General features: G+C 39.5%; 1 protein-coding gene across 9 annotated transcripts in view; it reads right to left on the bottom strand.

Moving 5' to 3' along the window:
* Fras1 (Fraser extracellular matrix complex subunit 1) overlaps positions 1–19,325 on the bottom strand; it is a 444,408-nt gene that overhangs the window by 133,936 nt on the left and 291,147 nt on the right. For 7 of the 9 annotated variants that reach the window (XR_015452892.1, XM_087215885.1, XM_087215884.1 and 4 more), the window contains 6 exons: positions 16,841–16,981; positions 15,785–15,925; positions 13,941–14,081; positions 11,001–11,271; positions 7,328–7,412; positions 4,331–4,657 (listed from right to left, as the gene is read on the bottom strand). Coding sequence is in view for 8 of the 9 variants with exons in the window: in XM_087215885.1 (XP_087072011.1) it covers positions 4,331–4,657; positions 7,328–7,412; positions 11,001–11,271; positions 13,941–14,081; positions 15,785–15,925; positions 16,841–16,981 (1,106 nt within the window). In the remaining variant the exon portion in view is untranslated. The remainder of the gene's footprint in view (positions 1–4,330; positions 4,658–7,327; positions 7,413–11,000; positions 11,272–13,940; positions 14,082–15,784; positions 15,926–16,840; positions 16,982–19,325) is intronic. The other 2 variants (XM_087215889.1, XM_087215890.1) reach the window with 2 other exon arrangements.

Raw genomic sequence — 19,325 nt, 5'->3', positions numbered from 1 at the left:
TTCCCCAACAGTTCTGACATTTTGGTATCCTCCAAAGTACATTAGCAGGCAATGAAATCCCAATAAGTAAAACTGAGGGTATGATTAAAAGAGTGCTTTAAATTAAATAGTTCTTCTAATTCATTTCATAGCACAATAGGCATACAGAAATGTTGGTAATAAAGTTTAACCATTATATATTGTATTATAAGTAAAAATATTAATGCTGTAAACTAGAAGAGCCTTTATCCTTTGGAGGAAGAATCTCACAAACAAAATGAATATCCACCTCCCCCAAATTAAATGTTGGGCCATAAATGATGAAACTTTTAGCTCAAATGACAGTGTACCTGAATCCCAGACCAAAATATTCAAAGTAGAAGTTTTAAAAACTTCATTATTTAGAAAGAGTATACTGTTGTTGGATATAAAAGCAACCCTATCACTTTCTTATTCTGTAAAAAGATGCCTAAATTGGTAAGAGCTTATTTATACTATAGTTTTTAAGATTTACTCTTTTAGGACATTGTAGACTTTAGGGAAGGAACATTAGGTGTAGTACTTATGAAGTGAAATTTATCAGCAGGAAGAGTAGGGGCGATAGTTGGAACATTTTGTTTGTTAATGTATGTATGAGCCTCAGAAGCTTGTTAATTCAGGTCAGGAGTGTAGAACCTTTGCTCCATATGGAATTCAACTGAGATATCTGTGAATTGAACAAGCTAAGCAAACCTCTCACAGGTGAAATCCTGATGCATGGGAAGAATTTATTTATTTGTAAAATGAATAGACTCTTTTTCATACAAATAAACATTTTTGTACCACTGATATTTGTAATTTTCATAAATGCCATTATTATCAAACTAACTATATCCCTTTAAAACCACCAATGAGAGGCTGGCATCGATGACATTGAGGGAAAACACAGCAAGGTTTAAATTTCTCATTGCATGTGAGCATTACCACAGCCAGAAAGGGCTTTCAACAATAAAATTTTTTATCTAGCTCATTGTATGACACTTGGGCGCTGTTCAGATTAAAGCATTACTCAAATGCAGAAAATAACTGTTCAAATAACCACAGATGAGGTCAGAAAGATCATCAGATTTATTGCCAAAGTGGGAAAAAGCATGATTTCCAGAGGTACCTTAATTAATAAAAAGCAGGTAATTCCTTGAAAGCCAGCAATGGAGAGAAACCCAGCACTAAGCATGGGTTTCCCCTGCCCACATTTTAGGTCTTATTAGATGCCGAATTGCTTTAGAATCACCTCTGTAGTGGACTTGGGTTTGGTAATCCACCCAATTAATGAAAGCCTATTCAGCAGAACATTCTTTATTACTTTTTAATTTTTTTTCTTCTGTTGCCTACTTTTCTCCCAACAGAACATGTTTCAACATAAGTCCAGGTTCTATTTTCTCCTCAGTAGCTTGCCATAAAACTGGAAGTGGCAGTCAAGTTTATTCAGGACTAGTTTGGGGAAAGTGATTGTAATGGGAAAAACAAAGGTGAATGGACAGTCCCTCTACTTTGTCCCTGCTGAGCCACCCCAGCATCAGCAGAGATGCCCTGGGTGCTTTCCAGGTGACACAGGACCATGGGAAGGCAGAACACTCACGGCACCACATCCATCCCCCTGACCATCCAATAAATACACACTGAAACCCTCTGCTCCTCCCTGCTCAGGAGTAAAACTCAAACAGTCCTTCTTCTCACAACATTTTCTTTTTCTGTTCCTTTCTATCCAAAAAATAGGCTGAGTTTTCTGCTGAGCAATATTAGAGTTAATTTGTACTTCTATTCAGTATGAATGAAATCAAAATCCACTGGCCATTCCATTTAACCCACCAGCCAGATGTCAGCCAATAAGCAGCTGCCTCCAAATTTGACACATAGGTAGCCCCAGGCTTAGGAATCTCAAGCCATCTTCAGAAATGGTGATTCCAGTGAAACCAGTCATGTCTGACTCTGTCTCTACTGGACACTGTAATAGCTGAGGCCATTTTTTCTTCCTGGGTCCAGCAGACTTATGATTATAAATACCCTCACTTAGAACAAGCTGTAGGAGTCCAGAGGGAAGATTCCAGAAGTCATGGGGCCTACATGCTTGGCTAGAACACTGAGAAAATGACTAAGTGATTGTCTTCATTTTATACACTAAGGGGATAAGAATACATATGACCAAATTATTGAAAATTATAGGCCAGAATGAAAAGAGCCTCATGGTTAAGTGTAGAATCTACATATACTTGAAATAAAACCACAGCTCTGGCACTAAATACCTTTATGAAAACAACTGTTCTTCAATCTTTAGTTTCCTCTTTTAGGAAATTAAAGATAATTGTACAAACATCACAGAATGATTGTGAAGATCAAAAAGAATCATTCACATCAAGCTTTAGTGTCCAATAAATGTTAAAAACAAAACAAACAAAAAACCCTTTCCAGTCACAGAATTTCCTTTAAAAGGAATAAGGGCATATAGCCTTTATTCTAACCTTCTTCACTAAGATACTGTAAAGATCAAGAGAACAAATATAAGAGAAAGTATTTTGAATTCCTAAAAGGAAAAATAGTGTATATTTTTATAAATATTGTTGGTATTACAGTCAAGGTTATTATTAGCACATCTTGATGGATCTGGGGCTCTGGTCATTGGTTCATGGCTCCAATCCATGTAAGAATCACCTCATAGACAGGTAACCACAGCACTATGGGAGTTGGTGGGATGGGAAAGGGAAAGGAGGAGGGACACCCCAACCTCATCCTTCAGGAATCACAGACTCAGTGAATACCTTCATGACTTGTATATTGTAAGAATTGTAAGAATTCTGAAATTCTGTGCCATGTGCCTCATTTAGGACTTAAATTCTATTTTTCTTAGTTTTGGCTGTTAAAGCAGCTAAAAATCCTAGAAATATCCTTTAATGTTTAGCAATTCCATGCACAATGCTCATGCCCTGAACTCAGCTCCCAACATGAAAATCGAAATCCAATAGGCTATGAGGGATGCACTGATGTCCTGTACAACCCTTGGGAAGAAGGAAGGAAAACTATCTTCATCTATCTAGATGTCATCTCTCCAGAACTAAACTTCATCTTCCAAGAGGGTGATAATTATGATTAGATACAAGGTGGCCACCTGCCAACTCGATCTCATAATCAGCCTTCCTGCGCTTCCATCTCTTTCATGCTACCATCCCTGTTTCCAGCAGCTGAAAATAATGAGACAAGAGACGGAGAAACTAGTTAATAGACAATATTAGAGACAGCTGTTCCCCTTCAGGAGGACCAGTTGCAAAATTTGAGGGATCATTGGTGAGGAAGTGACAAGTGATTTTAAACTATGCTCAGTAAATCAATCTTGCTCACTGATTGTTAATGATATCTCCATAGGCAATGCTATTGGGAATGAAAAGTTAAAGAAAAAAAGTAAGTTTCCAACCTATGACCACAGGAAAGAGTGATTCTCGATGCAACTGAGGGAAGAGCTTCCAGCAAAATACCATAAAGTTTGGGGAGTTTTTCGGTGGGATTGTGCATTAGCATGGATCAGCTCAGTATTTCCTACAGTGTGATAACCATCTCATTTATTGTATCCAGTAATATTTTATGTAGCACATGGATGAAATTTTATAGAATGGTAATGCATTCATTTCAATATTTCAGAAAAAAGTGTGACTACAGCAAGCGTGTGGTGTCACAAGTATTGTTTGTTAGGATGAGGCTACAATAAAAAGTTGATTCAAAGAAAAATATTAAATAAATGTTAAGCAAATAATACTGCAGGTGCTAGTGGATATGAAAGGAACACCAGAAGATGGCACATTAACAACTCTGATGGAGAAACCTGCTCTTAGCCCCTCTACCAAAGACCCCTGTGATTGCCAAATGAGAGTGCCACATCTCACTTCAGTTGGGCGAGTAGAATGGCTAGACTTAAACCCTTTGATTCATTAAGATGACCTCATTTCATGAGCTGTTTTAGGAGGCCAGACAAAAACAGAGGTGCCTTGATCATGTTCAGGCAGGAGACAAAAGGATTAGTGGATCATAACAGTTTTATAGCAGTAGGTAAACAAAATGTGTTCAAAATTGTCCTTTTTTGGTAGAGAGGTCTTGAAGATGAAGGTTGCTCATATAACTCTCTCTCTCTCTAAATATATATATAAATATATATATAAATAAATAGATTGCCCCTTACATAATAGATACTTACCAAGTACCTCTAAAATAGATTGTTTGAAAAAATAAATACTCATATCCTAATTTTATGAGTACTGCAAAATAATTTCAACAGCAAAACTTCACACCTAGGTGCCAGGAAACTGACTTGGGAAATGACACGTACCTTGGGCCCAACTGTCACATGGAACAGTATATTTCGGAAGGAGTGTCCATCACTGGCCTGGAAGACTGTGACATCGGCTGTGCTATTGGAGCCATCGTGAACATAGAGGAGAAGGCCTCTGGAGAGTTCATCCAGCCGGAACTGAGAGATGGAGGCTGCAGGGGACTGATGTGTTTGGAGTAACTGGCCATGGTGTGGAGGATCAAGCACTTCCACTACCACATCCTGTGGATTGTCATCATCTCGGATGTCAAGCAGTTGGGTGGTGATGGTTCCCCGCTCTCCTCGGCTAATGTGGAGACCCTCATTTCTCAGCACATACGGGATCTGTGGAGTGGAAGGGAAAGGGGTAGAGAAAGTCACAAGGACCAACAAACTGATCTTTCTGTGGCTTTTAAGAAACCACAGATGCTCTAGCAATGAGCTGACCTGTTGCTGGGCAACAGCAGTTGTTACAGGTGCAACTGGTCACTGTGACTGTGGTAATTTAGGTTACTTCACACCTTTGGGTTCTAGAGGTTTCTCAAGCCACTTCAAGGCTACAGTCTGGATAAGAAGGAATCAAAAAGAGCTATTGTTTCTAATTTCTCTGCTGTCTTGATTTGCACTATGTCTCCTGCATTGTGAAATTAGCTCAATGTCAGGAAGCCCAAGCAGAGGCTGCAGCCAAGAAAGGCAAATAAGAGCTATGGAATTTGCGGACTTGCATTTGGGAATTAAACACTTCACTTTAGGCCACACTGCAACATGCTGACACAGGGTAAGATGCCTCTGTATTAGAAATTCACACTATTTCTGGTCCCTACCAGGAATTTTCTTCAAGTTCTCTCATCCAAATCCTAACACAGGCCCACCCCAACTCAGCTTATAAGGTCTGACAAGATCATGGCCTGGGTAAGGAACCACCTGGTTAATTCTTTTTTTTTTTTTGGTACTGGGGATGGAACTCTGGTCCTTGCACTTTCGAGGCAGACGGCAGAACCACTGAGCTAAATCCTTGGCCCCACCTGGTTAATTCTTGTGATACTACTCATATAGCAAACTTTGTATGTTTTTCTTGGCATCATCAGGTTTCTCCTACCAACCTGAGTAAGCAGATAAAATGTTCTTTCATAAAGATAAAAGTTAATGAACCACAACAGAAACACACACACACAAACATGAGGCCAGAAGCCAAAGAAAACATTATCTTAGGGTTTTTTTTTAAATATCATTTGAAGTTGGACCATCTAGAACTTTCTCAACACACTTCCTTCTTTATCCCCAAATGGCTTTCTTTCAAAGCTATGCAGGCACTTTCCTGGCCTACTGGAAATTACAATCTCCATTAAGGTCAATCTAACTAATGTATCAAAATAACCACAAGGTGGGAAATTAGATAGTTGCTCCTCAGAATTCCTGCATAAAAGTTCTACAGCTGTGAGTCTCTACAAGGAGAATGAAAGGCTCATGTTCTGAAAGAAGAAAGAAAGGTCAAAGATGTCAAGATCCACAAATGGAAAAAAAACAAATTAACTTACATGACAAAAACTCAGGGAAGCTTAGGACTACTATATGGAAATAGCACTGAAATTTAAATGAACAAAAATAAGTTGAAATTCCTTTCTAAAATTCTTTTAAATAGTTAAAATAAAAATTTATCATGTAATAGACATTCCTCCCCTACTCATTTGATTGTGGGAAAACAAATTCAGGAAACTATCTGAGAAGTCACTATCTCAGATTAGAAAGTAATTTGCCAATATGGACCCTAAATCTTTCGTTGGAGTCACTACAACAGCCCAAATGAAAAGATCAAAACAAAACATCTGAATTTAAATATAAGGAACATCTAAGCCTGTGAGTCCTAAGACTGTGTGGCCGCTGGTACACATTTAAAGAGATCATGTGTTAACTTAAAACAAAATTATACTTAGGATCAATTTCTAATCACTCCTAAACTCCAAGTTATCCCTACTGTAATAGCATCACTAAGGGTTGAGGTGGGTTTTTGACACCATTTGGCAGCCACTTCTGGTTCAAGTCTATGTTGTTATCAATGGCTCACAGTCTTTTCACTTTTAGGACTGAAGATTTTAAAATACCAGCTAAGAACAATAATCTAATGTCTTTTCTTGAATCATGACTAGCACAATACTAAGGTCTGGACATTTAGGTAGTGTTGGTTCCCTGGGATGATGTCCCATTCTCTCGTTCACAATTTATGAAGATACATTACTGTAGATCATTCCTGTTCCTTGCACACATTCCAGCTGTTCAATCTCTCCAGCCCCGCTCTCAGCACTTCTGTTCTGTATTCTGGACACATAAATGCAACTTGACAGAGAAGAGTGATGACACATGAGTGTGAAGGGCCATTATACTGAGCTTTATTGCTTCTACCATGATTTCTCAGATCTGTTGGGCTGATGACCACACTGACAACTCATTTAGGCAGATCCTTAATAAGATCCTCTAAGTACTACAAACCCCACACCACTGAGAAAGAAATATTTAGGTAAAACAAAACTTACCTTAAAAAAGGAAAATCTTAAAACCTGAAGCAGCCTTAAATTATTCTGCAGGACTAATATCACATTCAGTATATAGTAAAGTAAGGCATCAAAAGATAACGGTTTTGAGCACAGACTCTGAAGCCAGGTCTAATGGGCACAAGTCTTGACTCTTAGCTATAGACCACACACAAATTAAGTAACCTTCTTGGGCTTTCGTTTCCTTCTCTGTAAATTGGGGGTAATAACATTTCATAAGGCTGGCAGGAGGATCAACTGAGTCACTTATGTGAAACTCTGAGTACTACAAATGCATGAGCAATTGTTATTGCTGACATTATTGCCCAAAAGTACTAAAAATTACTCCAATGGAATTTCATGATAAAACTAAGACAAGTTTAACTTAGCTTGAGTATTTTTCCTAAAGCTGTAGTAAGTCTTGATTTTTTTCCCTTGAGAATAAGTAGGCATACAAAATTGTTGATTGCTTAGCATTTTTAATTACCTGTGTTGAAAATGCTTGTATGTTGATCAGCTGTGGTTCAGAGAAGAACTGGTGGTCACTAATTTTCAAGGAAAAGTAACCTTTGCTAAAGAAGTCAGGACAGGAATAAGAAAATACAGTCATTAAGTGAGTCTTCAGAAAGAAGGATTAAAAATATTTTTAGGTTATGTGTATGTAAACATTTGGATCAAACCACTGTAGAAATGTAATATCCACACTGTAAATAGAAATTACCAAAGAGTAACATAGCCAGACACAGGTAAAAATACAGTACTATGTCTCAGATCTCACTGTAACACACAAATAATATAACTGTTTTGCTTCCTTTTTCTTGAAACTGAATGTATAAACAGCTGAAAATTAGTTGTCAGGATGAGGTAGATTAGCGGTGCAATAAGGCTATGTGTAAAGTGAAGAATGGAATAGAATCTTCTAGTCTCTGCCCAGCTCCCAATGATCACTCTTGCCAGCAAACCTTCCCAGCGACTCCTTCCCAATTCATGTGAATGGCCCCAATAACCACGTTTGTAATGGCTGTGTTATGTGACTCTATCTCTTCTCCCTGCACCCCTACACTCACTCACTGTGATCAAGACTAGGCAAGGATGGCTGATTCTTCCTGGAGAGTTGGACCTGACCTAAGAGCCAGCAGTGAGTCTCACCATGTGAGTCCAGGGCAACCAGAGTACCATGCTGATGAGAACATGGAAGGTGCCTGTCTGTAGGAGGAGGTGAATGAAGCCTCTGAGCAATGGGACATGGGGATAAGAGAAGAGTTGAGTCCTGCCTCCCATCCAGTTTTAGCTTCTGGATTTGCCCCAGAGCACAGTTCCTCTTGATGTCTTTGAGATCTGAGCCACCTCTGCAATGTTTTAATGAGCCTTACTATTTTGCTTGATCTACTTCAAGCTCATTTCCACTACTTGCAACCAATTTCAGTATATGTGCTGCTGAAGCGAGTATTCACTTCTTATAACCAAAGAGTCCAAATTAATAATAAAATAAGGCTCACTCTTTGCTGTGGGTTGACTTCTTTTAAAAGATTGGTGTCTCTGCAGCTTCAGAAAGTGTTAGAAGGGAAGGAGAGAGCCACCCACCTTCAAAGCCAAGCCAAGGACAGACCTCAGTGCTGGCTCATAAGATGTGTGATTAATGCATTATGGCAGCTTTGGAGTTCTGATCTACTGCAGGGACCATTGTTTTAAAGGTTCTTTAAAATCCATTCTTGAGCTGGGGATTTAGCTCAGTGGTTCTGGCGCTGCCTCGAAAGTGCAAGGTCCCGAGTTTGATCCCCAGTACCAAAAAAAAAAGCCATTCTTGGAACTAACATCTTATATGTGAAAGAATGTGGATGAATCTTAAAAGCATTATGGCAATTGCCAGAAACAAAAACTCCATATCTGTGTGATTCTATTCACGAGACATTTTAGAAAGGACAATACTATTGGGGTAAAAAGCCAGATCAGTGGTTTCCAGGGATTAGGCAGAAGGGAGTAACTATAAAAAAGAAATATTTAGGGGCTGGTGGAACTGTTTTATATCTTGACTGTGGCTGTGGTAACGAAACAACTGTATACCATTTGTTACCATTCACTGGACAGTGTGCTTTAGAATGGGGAAATTTATTGGATGTAAATTATAGCTCAATAAATCTCACTCTTTAGAAAAGGTATTCTGTCTTCCCTCCTGTTCCATCCTCCTTTCTGCCCCATTTAAATCCTCCCCCTCTCCACTCTCACCTCGAAGCTTCAAGAGAATGCAAACACAAAATGAACAAAGAACAAAGAAAGGGAAAAATGATTTTTGGTGGCATGGAGGTCCCGCTAACAGTGATCAGGATCTCAGCAATGACAGTGTATCAGAATGACAGGTTTTTTTACTACACAGAGCATTCTAATTCCAAAGGAGTCCAATCCTAAAGAATTCCAATCTTAAAGAATCATGGTCAGTGTTTTCATAAAAAAACAAACAAGAAACATTGTCAAGTTGAGTTTTTGTTGTTCTATCAATCAGAAACAACAAATTTTATTTTTTCCTGAGTTCTACTAACCTCTTTTTATCATTTCTCCATTACTTTTTGTTTGGATTTTTAGATAAAGAAAGCCCAGTATTAAAATGGGTACCCAATAAGATAGAGTAATGCAAGAATTTCCTAAACTCATTCTTTGTCCTGTTTGGGGGTGCAAAACTAAGATTCTGCAAGAAAACTGGTGATGTGTAAAGAAGTAACCAGACAAGAAGGTTAACTTTGGTTGTCTATGAAGTTTTATGCTTTCCACAAGTGATTCCAACTACTGGTAAAAAGCTGTGTAAAGGGTGTGTGTGTGTGTGTGTGTGTGTGTGTGTGTATAAGCACATGCATATGTGTAATGCAGATACAGTATTTAAGAACTATACTTGCAGCAAAAGGGAGTACAAGAAACAAATCAGGAATCTGAAGAGTGACTGTACAGCATGAAATATTAGAGTCTGAGGCTCCATCTGTCATAGTACCTGCTTTTCTTTTTGGTGATCTCAGCCCCTACAGAATACAAGCATGCCTATTGTTCCTAGAATATAGGGAGGCAGAAATCATTGTGACTAAAGGCCTGGGCTATGGAATCAGAGGGTGTTGGGTCAGAATTTCCTTCACACTCACAGGTTGTGAAGTTGGGCTACATTACTAATACTCTCAAGGCCCCAGTTTTCTTATCTGTAGACTGGGAACACAATGTACATAGTTCCTGTAAGTGTTTACTACAAGGCATGGTTTAAAGTTAGCACTCAGTAATTGTTAGTTGTTCTTATGGCAATAATATGATCTTCCCAGATACTGGCATCATTAGTTCTGAACCCAAATAGAGAAAGTGTCATCTACTTTTCTCCCCCTCCAAAAAAATAGGAATAAAAATAGTAAAACTGTTCAGTGTTCAGTAGACAATATTCACTGTGTCTCTCTGATTGTTTCATGATTTCAATTCCTTGTTTACACACTGTAGTCTATGGTGAATTATCTGTATTAATGAAGCAGAGCAGAGTGAAGGAGAATCCAAGAGGCTAATCTTCGGGGTTCATTCTCTGATTTCTGTTTAGTAGATTTACTCTGCTAATTACAGGGCTATACTTGCTCGGGTTGGTGTTAACATTCAACTGCCTTCCTGAAGCATGTCAGTAGGGGTGGGGGAGACAGCTGGAAGTATGTGAAGCATTAGAGGAAAACAGGATCAGGCTTAGAAATTAACCACAATTAATCTCATAATGTGGATAATAAAAAGTTAACCATGACTCAAAGTTTCCTTCCACTTCTGAGATTCTAGGGACCACTGAACACCTTGAAAAGCAAGTGCTCCATCCTTCGTCTGCTCCCTACTCCCTCTGCATTATTTTCATGTGGAGAAGCAGCCCCGGCATCTGGCTATGTAACTAGTTTTGTTTTTGCTGGGCCAAAACACTGGTAATTATTCTAGGAGTTTTCCTGTCACATCAGAGAATTACCCATAATTATGTCATTAAATGAAAATACTTCAAACAGAAGCACACTTTCTGAGCAATTACAGGGGCACGATGACAGGCAGCTGAAAGCATTTGTGGAGTATCGATCTTCCCCAGATGAGAATGGAGAGCTACTGAGAAAGGAGGATGGGGAGAGGAATGATGGGAAAGAAGAAGGAGGAAAACAATACTGCTACCTCACCTGAGTTTTTCTTTGCTGTGCACAAAACGTACTCTCTTCTGGTTCACATCTTTCCAGCTAAAATGGCCAGCCTTATCCAGCTGATCCTCTTTTCCATTTCTTGAGAGCACCAGCTGACCGTTGGTGGGAGTGCTCACAATGTGGAACAGGAGGTCTTCCACTGTGCCGTCCTGGGGTTGGATGTTCAGGAGGGAAAAATCCAGTGGCTTCACTGAGCCAATAGCTAGAGTCAAGGAACCATTCACATGAAGACTGGGAGTGTGTATTTTGCCTGAAAAACATAAATTCAAAGGTCGGGCCTATTTACATTCACTGATTAGGTCTTACTTATTTATTTTAAAGAAATAAGCATGTAATGTTAATTCAGAGCTTCACAGAGGTGATTCTGGGTTATTACACAGCACAAGGATCCTTCTAACCCATTGTTCATCACCTTGGATGCATGTTAGAAGAAAATACAGGTATAGATTGGTATGATTTGTGAGCTTAACAATGCTTCCTTGGATAGGACACGAAAAAGCACAAGTGACAAAGAAATTCAGTAAGTTTGACATCAAAATTGAAAACTTATGGGTTTTAAAAGATGCAAAGTGAAAAGACAACCTCTAGAGCAGGAGAAAATATTTGCCAATCATACTTAAAAAAGACTTTTATCCAGAATACATAAAGAGCTCTTTTAACTCAAAAATAAAAGACACCACAATTTTTAAAGTGGTCAAGAGGTTGATGAGGCATTTCTCCAAAGATGATATACGAAAGGCCAATGAGCACATGAACATTAGTCCTAAGGGAAATACAGACCAAAACCATAATTAGATATCACACCACTCCACTAGGAAAGACAATGAGGAGTGTTGGTGAGGATGTGGTGCAAGTGGAATCCTTGTAAGCTGCTGACGGGAATCTAAAAAGTGCAGGCACTTAGAAATATAGTTGGGCACTTCCTCAGTGAAATGCTGTACAGTTATCAGGTGACCTAGCAATTCTACTCCTAGGTATATACCCTGAGGAAATGAAAATATATGCCCATACAAAGACTACTGCATAGCATGTTCACAGCAGGCACAAAGTAGAAACAATGCAAATACAGTATCCATCAACTGACAAAGAGAAAAACAGTAGCTCAGTGGTAGAGTGCTTGCATAGCATGTATGAGGACCTGGATACAGTCTCCATCACCACAATAAAACACCAAAAGTTGAGTAGATAAAATGTGGTCTATCCACACAACATAATATTACTAATCCATAAGAAAAAAAGAAAAGATGTATTGATGCAAGCTACAACATGGAAGAAACCTGAGAACATCATATTAAGTAAAAGAAGCCAAATACAAAAGGCCATATGTTGTGATTCCATTCATGCAAAATGTCTGGAACAGGCAAATCTACAAAGACAGAAAGTAGATTAGTGATTGTCAGGGGCTAGCGTGAGGGAGAAATGAGCAGAGACTGTTAATGGTTATGTGGGTTTTTTTTAGGGTGATATAAATGTTCAGGAATTAGATATTTGATAGTGATGCAACTTTGCAAGTAAACTAAAAACCACTGGGTTATATACTTTTAAGGGTGAATTTTAAGGTATGTGAATTATACCTCAATAATACTACTACTAATAATAATAACAAATCACATAGGAAACTTTTAAAACAAAACTGACAAAATCCTTGTCATCGATGAATATTACTGACATCTGGCTCTTCTACTAGAGAGTGTGACTTAGATGTTCTGGAATGGACCTCATTAATTTTACAAACTCATCAGGTAATCTAATAGGCTGGCAGGTTTGAGAACCCAGCCTTATCTTGATACACCTGTTACATCAAATCCAGTGAGGTCAGGAAAAAAGGCAGGTGTCTAATACTGCTCCCTAGAAGAGCAACAGTTAATCTGCAATGAAGCTGGGTTGTGGGTGGCTCACGTGACATATATAAGCTTTATTTTAAAATTTTTACAATGTCCATCCATATGTTGCTTATGATGGCTGAATTAGGATTTCCTGCCCTAAGGTAGAACTCACTCTCTCCTATGCAAGATGTTCTGCTGAAGTCTTTAATTGGTAGGCCCTTCTACAACAAGTCAGACAGGACAGTTGGGGAGTGCACAGTTTCATGGAGATAACTTCTACCATAAGATTATTCTAGTGAAAGTGGAATTCATTTTCATAAGTTGATCTGTATTATGCCCCACAAGAAGTAAGCTAATTCTCACTTGGGGTTTATAAAAAGGTTCCAACAATGTAAGTCAAAAACATATTTTTTCCCTTTGGAAATATCTTAATATCTTTAGAGACCAGAAAAATGGAGACAGAATAAGTGACTGAGTGTGAATATTAGAAAATTCCCCATGTCACTGATGAACAACATTAAAATACTAAGGTACACTAAGCCAAGATGTAACTTCTAAGCTTTAGCTACTTATAAAATTTCTGACATTCAAAACTAGGACTGAATTTGCTTCTATTTGATGTTTAGGGTAAGGTGTCCATTGATGTGTTGGGAGAGACCAACTCCTTTCCTTTAACATGTTACCTTATTTAGAACACCAAACAGTGTGGCTTCAAATCTATCCACTTCACTGTTTACAATTTATCTTCACTGCATGCAAAGAAGATGTACCATTGTATCTTTGCATAATTAGCTCTACAAGTTTACAGGAAAAATTAAATACATTACATATGTAAATATATATAGGTAATTTTCTGTAACATGGCTGCAGTTCAGGAACAAACCTAAATCTGTGCCAAATTTTTTATTTGATAGTTGTGAATTTTCAAAACACAGACCACTTCTTTTTTCATTCCAAACAGTGGACTTTTCCTAATTTCTAAGGATGTGAATTCTGCATTTTATATCATAATTAATTCTGTCCATAAACCCAGCCACTGCACAAACAGATTATTGGCAAATTCACCAGAAATGGGAGGAGGTGAAGTTCTTACCAGCACATGTTTCATTAGAGGAATGGGCAGAGAAGCCAGGAACACAGCTGGCAACACAGAGGCCGCTCCTCAGAAAGAACCCATAGTCACAGAGATGACACCAATCCCTGGAGCTGCACTGCAAGCAACCCTGAGGGCAGGCTATCAAAGAGAGGACACAAGAAATGAGGCACAACCAAGACACAGACACCAGCCAGGCTCACCAGAGAAACAAAGGGATTGCAACCTGAGGAGTCAGTGCACAAACAACAAGGGACCCCTAAGTGGCAACATAAGCAAATCCTAACAGCTTTCCTGTGGAGATTCATAGGGAGTAATCTACCCTCAGGGGCGAACAGAAAGGCCCCTCCCCAGTATATACACTGTGATCGAAACAATATGGCACATGGGTGGATTATTTTAAAAGTTAACATTGAAGGGCTGGGGAGTTAGCTCAGTGGCACCGCACCTGCCTCAAAAGAGCAAGGTCCTGAGTTCAATCCTCGGTACCAAAAATAAATAAATAAATAAATAAATAAATAAATAAATAAATAAATAAAAGTTAACATTGCCCTGTAAGAGAGGACATTGAGTGACTAAGAGCTTGGGCTCATTTTGGGTACCATTCCTTCTTTACCACTTACCAGCTGTGACTCTAGGCAAGTTCCTTTAATAATGTTATAATTTTATTTCCAGGATAGCATAGCACCTCACGCAATTAATAGTTGGGAGGATTGCATATGTTACAATGTGAAGTGACTAGAATAGTGCCAGGCACACAGAAAAGGCTCAACTGTTCTATTACTACCACAGTCACACTTATTATTGTTAGTAGTAGTATTTTAAATGCATGAAGAGAGTTGTTTGAAGACCCATAGCATAATTTCCTTGGGTCAGGTTAATAGTCTTCTTCAGACTAAGTGCTCACTATCTAAATTTGCTCTTCCTCAGTTGGAATTTTGTTATAAAAAGGCTGCACAGTATCATTTATAAGGCCTTGCATTAGAAGCAGAAAACTTGGCTTTAATATCTGATTGCTTTGATTAACACCTTGAAGTCTCTTTTTTTTTCCACTTGTAAAACAGCATTCATGTTTTCCACGTCTTACCAAGTCATTGCAAATTTTTTTTTTTTTTTTGGTACCAGGGATCAAACTCGGGTCCTTGAGCTTGCGCAGCAGGCGGCGAAACCACTGAGCTAAATCCCCAGCCCTACAAATGTTAAATGAGATAATGCAGATGAAGAAATTTGGTGACAGGAGAATGGTTTGCCTGGGTTACGGCATTATTGCTAAATGTCAGGTATTTTTTCAAGTGGTACAAATGATACTAAGTTTTTATAGAAATGATGAGAACAAATGGTCAATTTTCTTGGATGATCCAAGGAGATTAAGATTGTGTGTTTAGCCTTATTGTAATAATAAAAACTCCAGTGTGTCTTACTAAATTATTCTCCCAAATCTTATTCTTCAAAAATATAATGCCAATGTCAGGGTCACGAGTGGTTTAGTCTACACATTGAAAATTCTATGTCCATATCAATATGGCTGATCCACTCTTAACGGATACCTCACTGTAGTTCAATATACACTTTACATTCCATAAAATATTGGCTTTGTTTTCATAAAGACCTTTAGGGACAACATTGATCTGTGCAAGAGCATTATTGGGCTGCGCTCTTATATTCTATTTAACCAGCATTTGGCAGGTGTATATGGGAAGCCATCAGTTATTTCAGCTAAGTTCCATGGGTTTTCATTCTGCATCTAACTCGGAATTCTGCATTACCTGGGAATCAGCACCCACGACTAACTTGCCCTTGCTGCCTTATCTCTTCCCGGAGTACCCAGAACAGACTCAAATTACCTGTGCATTTGTGCTTTGCATGATCTGAAAAATACCCCTTCCCACATTCCTGGACACACTGGGCTTCCAAGAGGAGAAATGGCCCTTCACAGCGGGTGCACTGATAGGGACCTTGGCACTGGAGACAGTGGCTGTCACAGCCTAAAAGACAAAAGTCAAGTCAACCGAACAGGAATCTGTAGCTTTCCAAGGGGGCTCTGGGCCCTTGTGGGAAGGCAGCATTAGGTACCAGGTAGCAATACCATTTGGTCAACTAAGTGAAGCACCCCATGAGGAGTTAAGGAGCCAGGTTTCTGCCTGTGACACTTCACTTATCAGTCAGGAGACTTAGGATTAGTCCCTCTACCCCATGAGCCTCTGTGTTCTCCCCTACAAAATGGGAGTCAAAATGCTGTCCCACACATCTCCTTGAGTGAAGATCCAATTGCATACTAGAAAATGCTAGATATACTCTAAAGTAATTGACAGATATGAGTGATTAATGTTATTATTAACTAGTCCTTGGCACTCAGTACTATTTTGTTGAAGTGTTGGTCTTTCCTGCCTTATCCAGTCCATTACCAGTCTCTCAGGAATGCTCTCTGTGCACTTTTGGTAGAAACTGCAAGATTTGAGGATTTTGTAGTGTTAAACTGAAGCTTCAGATGATACTTGGGAGACAGAGAGGTGATAGTGAGGCATAGGGCATACATAGGGTTTAGGGAGGCAGATGGTAGAATAACATGGTCTTTCTATGGCTCCAATCCCCAGTACACAGACCTTCCCATCTGGAGGACACGATGGTTCAATTTTTAAAAAGAAATCCAAAAGCAATGTCTTACACATACCTGTATGTGTGGTCATTTAACCCCAGGATTCCCATAGTGGCATCAAATTTTAGCACATCATATAAGGGCACGGGAGAAAGAATGGGGACATTTCATAATAACATAGATAGCTCTTAGGAAAGAAACCAGAACAGGGTGAAAAACAAAGGGAAACTTGTCATAGTGTCCTTCTCAGAAATTAATGAGGCCAAGACTGGGTTGTCACAGAATGGGGCCTCTAAACCCTTACTCTTGCAGAGGCCTGAGTTGAGGTAGAACGATGGTGAGCACTGCTCTATGCAGGTGCCATCCTGGAGAACATAGCCATCCATGCACTGCAGGCAATCTGTTCTTAGAGGCCCGCTGCACACATTGCAACTCCAATCACACTCTGCAAAGAAAGCCTGGGTTAGAACAGCTTGGTTCCCATCCACCCTCAGGCCCTACAACCTATTTATGAGGCTGCTATTTGCAGCTGCAAGGGTAATGTGAGGACAACATAAGAGATGTCAGATAAGTGAGCTGTAATGAGGCCTCTGCCTATAGTGACCTGGATGCTTCTCTGAGGTTCACTGTTTCCTAATTATGTGAGACACAGGCATGGGCAGGGTGCACTCCACGTTTCTGCAGAGTGTACTTGTCAGCCAGATCAACCTGGTCTCATCCCATGGGCCCCATATGGGATTCCAAGTCTTCCGTGTGCCATGCCAAGTCTTCATGCAAAGCTTGCCACAAGGAGTGGCCAACATGCCCCACTACCTAATCCTGACTTCCTCCAAATGCTCAATGCTTAATTGGTAAAGAGATGCCGGAGATCTGGTGCCACCACTGACTTTCTACCTCTCAAAACTCAGGCAGTGACAACATGATAGAAGGAACCAATGATATTGGACTTCAATGCAGCATAAAGCAACTGTCCAAAAAGAAAGCTCTTGGGGAAACAATGAAGGACTCATTCAGGGCTGTGGAAGTGACTGGCTTACATGGTCATTTGCTCAACTCCCACGGGAGACACATGACTGCACCAGGAGGATATGAATGTAGGAGGTGCAGACCCTGCCTTCAAGGAGCATATGCTGTGGCAAGGCCTATCCTTGGATAAATCAGATAATGCAGGGGGATTGTTAGAAATACAGAGGATCAAGCTCAACATCAAAGGCAGAGTTGGGGCACAGGAAAACATGTTGGTGCTGCTTTTGCTTTTTGTTATTGTAGTTATTATGTATAGTTGTTGTTGCTGTTGTCTTTAGTGTTCCAAGCAATTCTGAAGCAACTACAAAACCAGTGTTCTAGCTGGTAAGAAGTGTAGAAGATGGGTTGCAGGGTGTGGTTAAAGTTTTGAGGCCAGGCAAGTTGCTGTTTAGTCAAGGAATTGTTACTTTTTATCTGCATCACTTCATATACCTTCTTTACATGTTTGAAGCCTCAATAAAACAGGGACAAACATAGTACCCAATTTACAAAGTCACTGTGAAGATTAAGTAAAATTATGAAGGTAAAGAATTTAATACAGGAGCTGGGCATGTCGCTCAGAGATAAAGGAGGTACTTAATATATGCAAGGTCTTGCGTTCCATCCCCAGCACTACAATAATAATTAATCAATATATAATTTAGTGCAGTGTCTGGCATATAGTAATAGCTCAGTAATTGTCTGCTGCTGAACTATTTTTCTTACAGAAAAACTCACAGCTTCCTCAACCATACTCTCCATCCTAAGAAGCTGGGGAAAACTGTCACCATTTACCTTTTCTCTTCCTTGATGCAGTATTTCTATGTCCCAAAGAGCAGGTAAATGCGCAAGACGGTATACACGCTCCCAAGATTTATAAAGTTAATTTCACTCATTTATTTGGCTGACTCAGTCCTAAGGGAAAAGGACTAAAACATAGCCTTGAAACCTGCCAGCATGGTTATGAAATCATTTACAACAGGGAGGATTTGTGATCATCTTGTTTTGCACTGCAAACTGACAGCCCCTGGTTAGAAGGAAAGCAGCAGAGGCTTCTGTGGTCTTCGGTGCAGCAGACCACCTAAGTTGACAACCATGTAGAATTTCTTGGAATGGAAAATGTGCAATGTTGCACAGACTCAAAGCATCCCAAGTTCAGTTGGCAGAAGTTTGACCTCCATATCTGAGCTGCAGCTTCCCTGCCAGAGCTGGAAGCAGAGAGAGAAATGTGGAAAGAGGCCAGGATGAGGGGGAACATGGAACAGAATCAAGTTAAACTTGTTTTTAGCTCTGTTTTTTTCACCTTGCTGAGGATTACCATTCAAAGAGCAAAAAATGCCAAGAATTCCAGCTATTGGAGCACAAAGAAAAAGGCACTTGTTTTTGATATTACCTCCCTGTAAATTCCCTGTTGACAGGGACAGTGTTTTCTTGTCAAGCAGAGATGACAGACACAACTCCTGACCTCCTTGAGTGTAGAGTCTAGCAAGCTACAGCTATAAGTGCAAACACTGAAGGGCCCAAGAAGATAATGTAAATCTTTGCAATAGGTCTGCTGTGACAGAACAGGGCGTGGTGGGGGCTTTGGTGAAGAGACAGGGCTCCATCCAGCAGGGAGGAGAGCTGCATGGTGCCTATCTTTGCACAAAGATAACTCAAAGCCAGTACTGCCAGAATCTTCTGATTTTTTTCAAAGGAAACAAAAAATACCAATTTTTCTATGCAAAGTCTTTTGATTTATAAAAAGCAAATAAACAGATTTTAAAGCATCAGAACATTAGGTG

Source organism: Heterocephalus glaber, unplaced genomic scaffold (assembly GCF_053883595.1).
Source record: "Heterocephalus glaber isolate CG9 unplaced genomic scaffold, H.glaber_assembly_v1.0 deba00001454, whole genome shotgun sequence".
Lineage (NCBI taxonomy): Eukaryota > Metazoa > Chordata > Mammalia > Rodentia > Bathyergidae > Heterocephalus > Heterocephalus glaber.
This window is presented reverse-complemented; position numbering and strand designations above follow the sequence as displayed.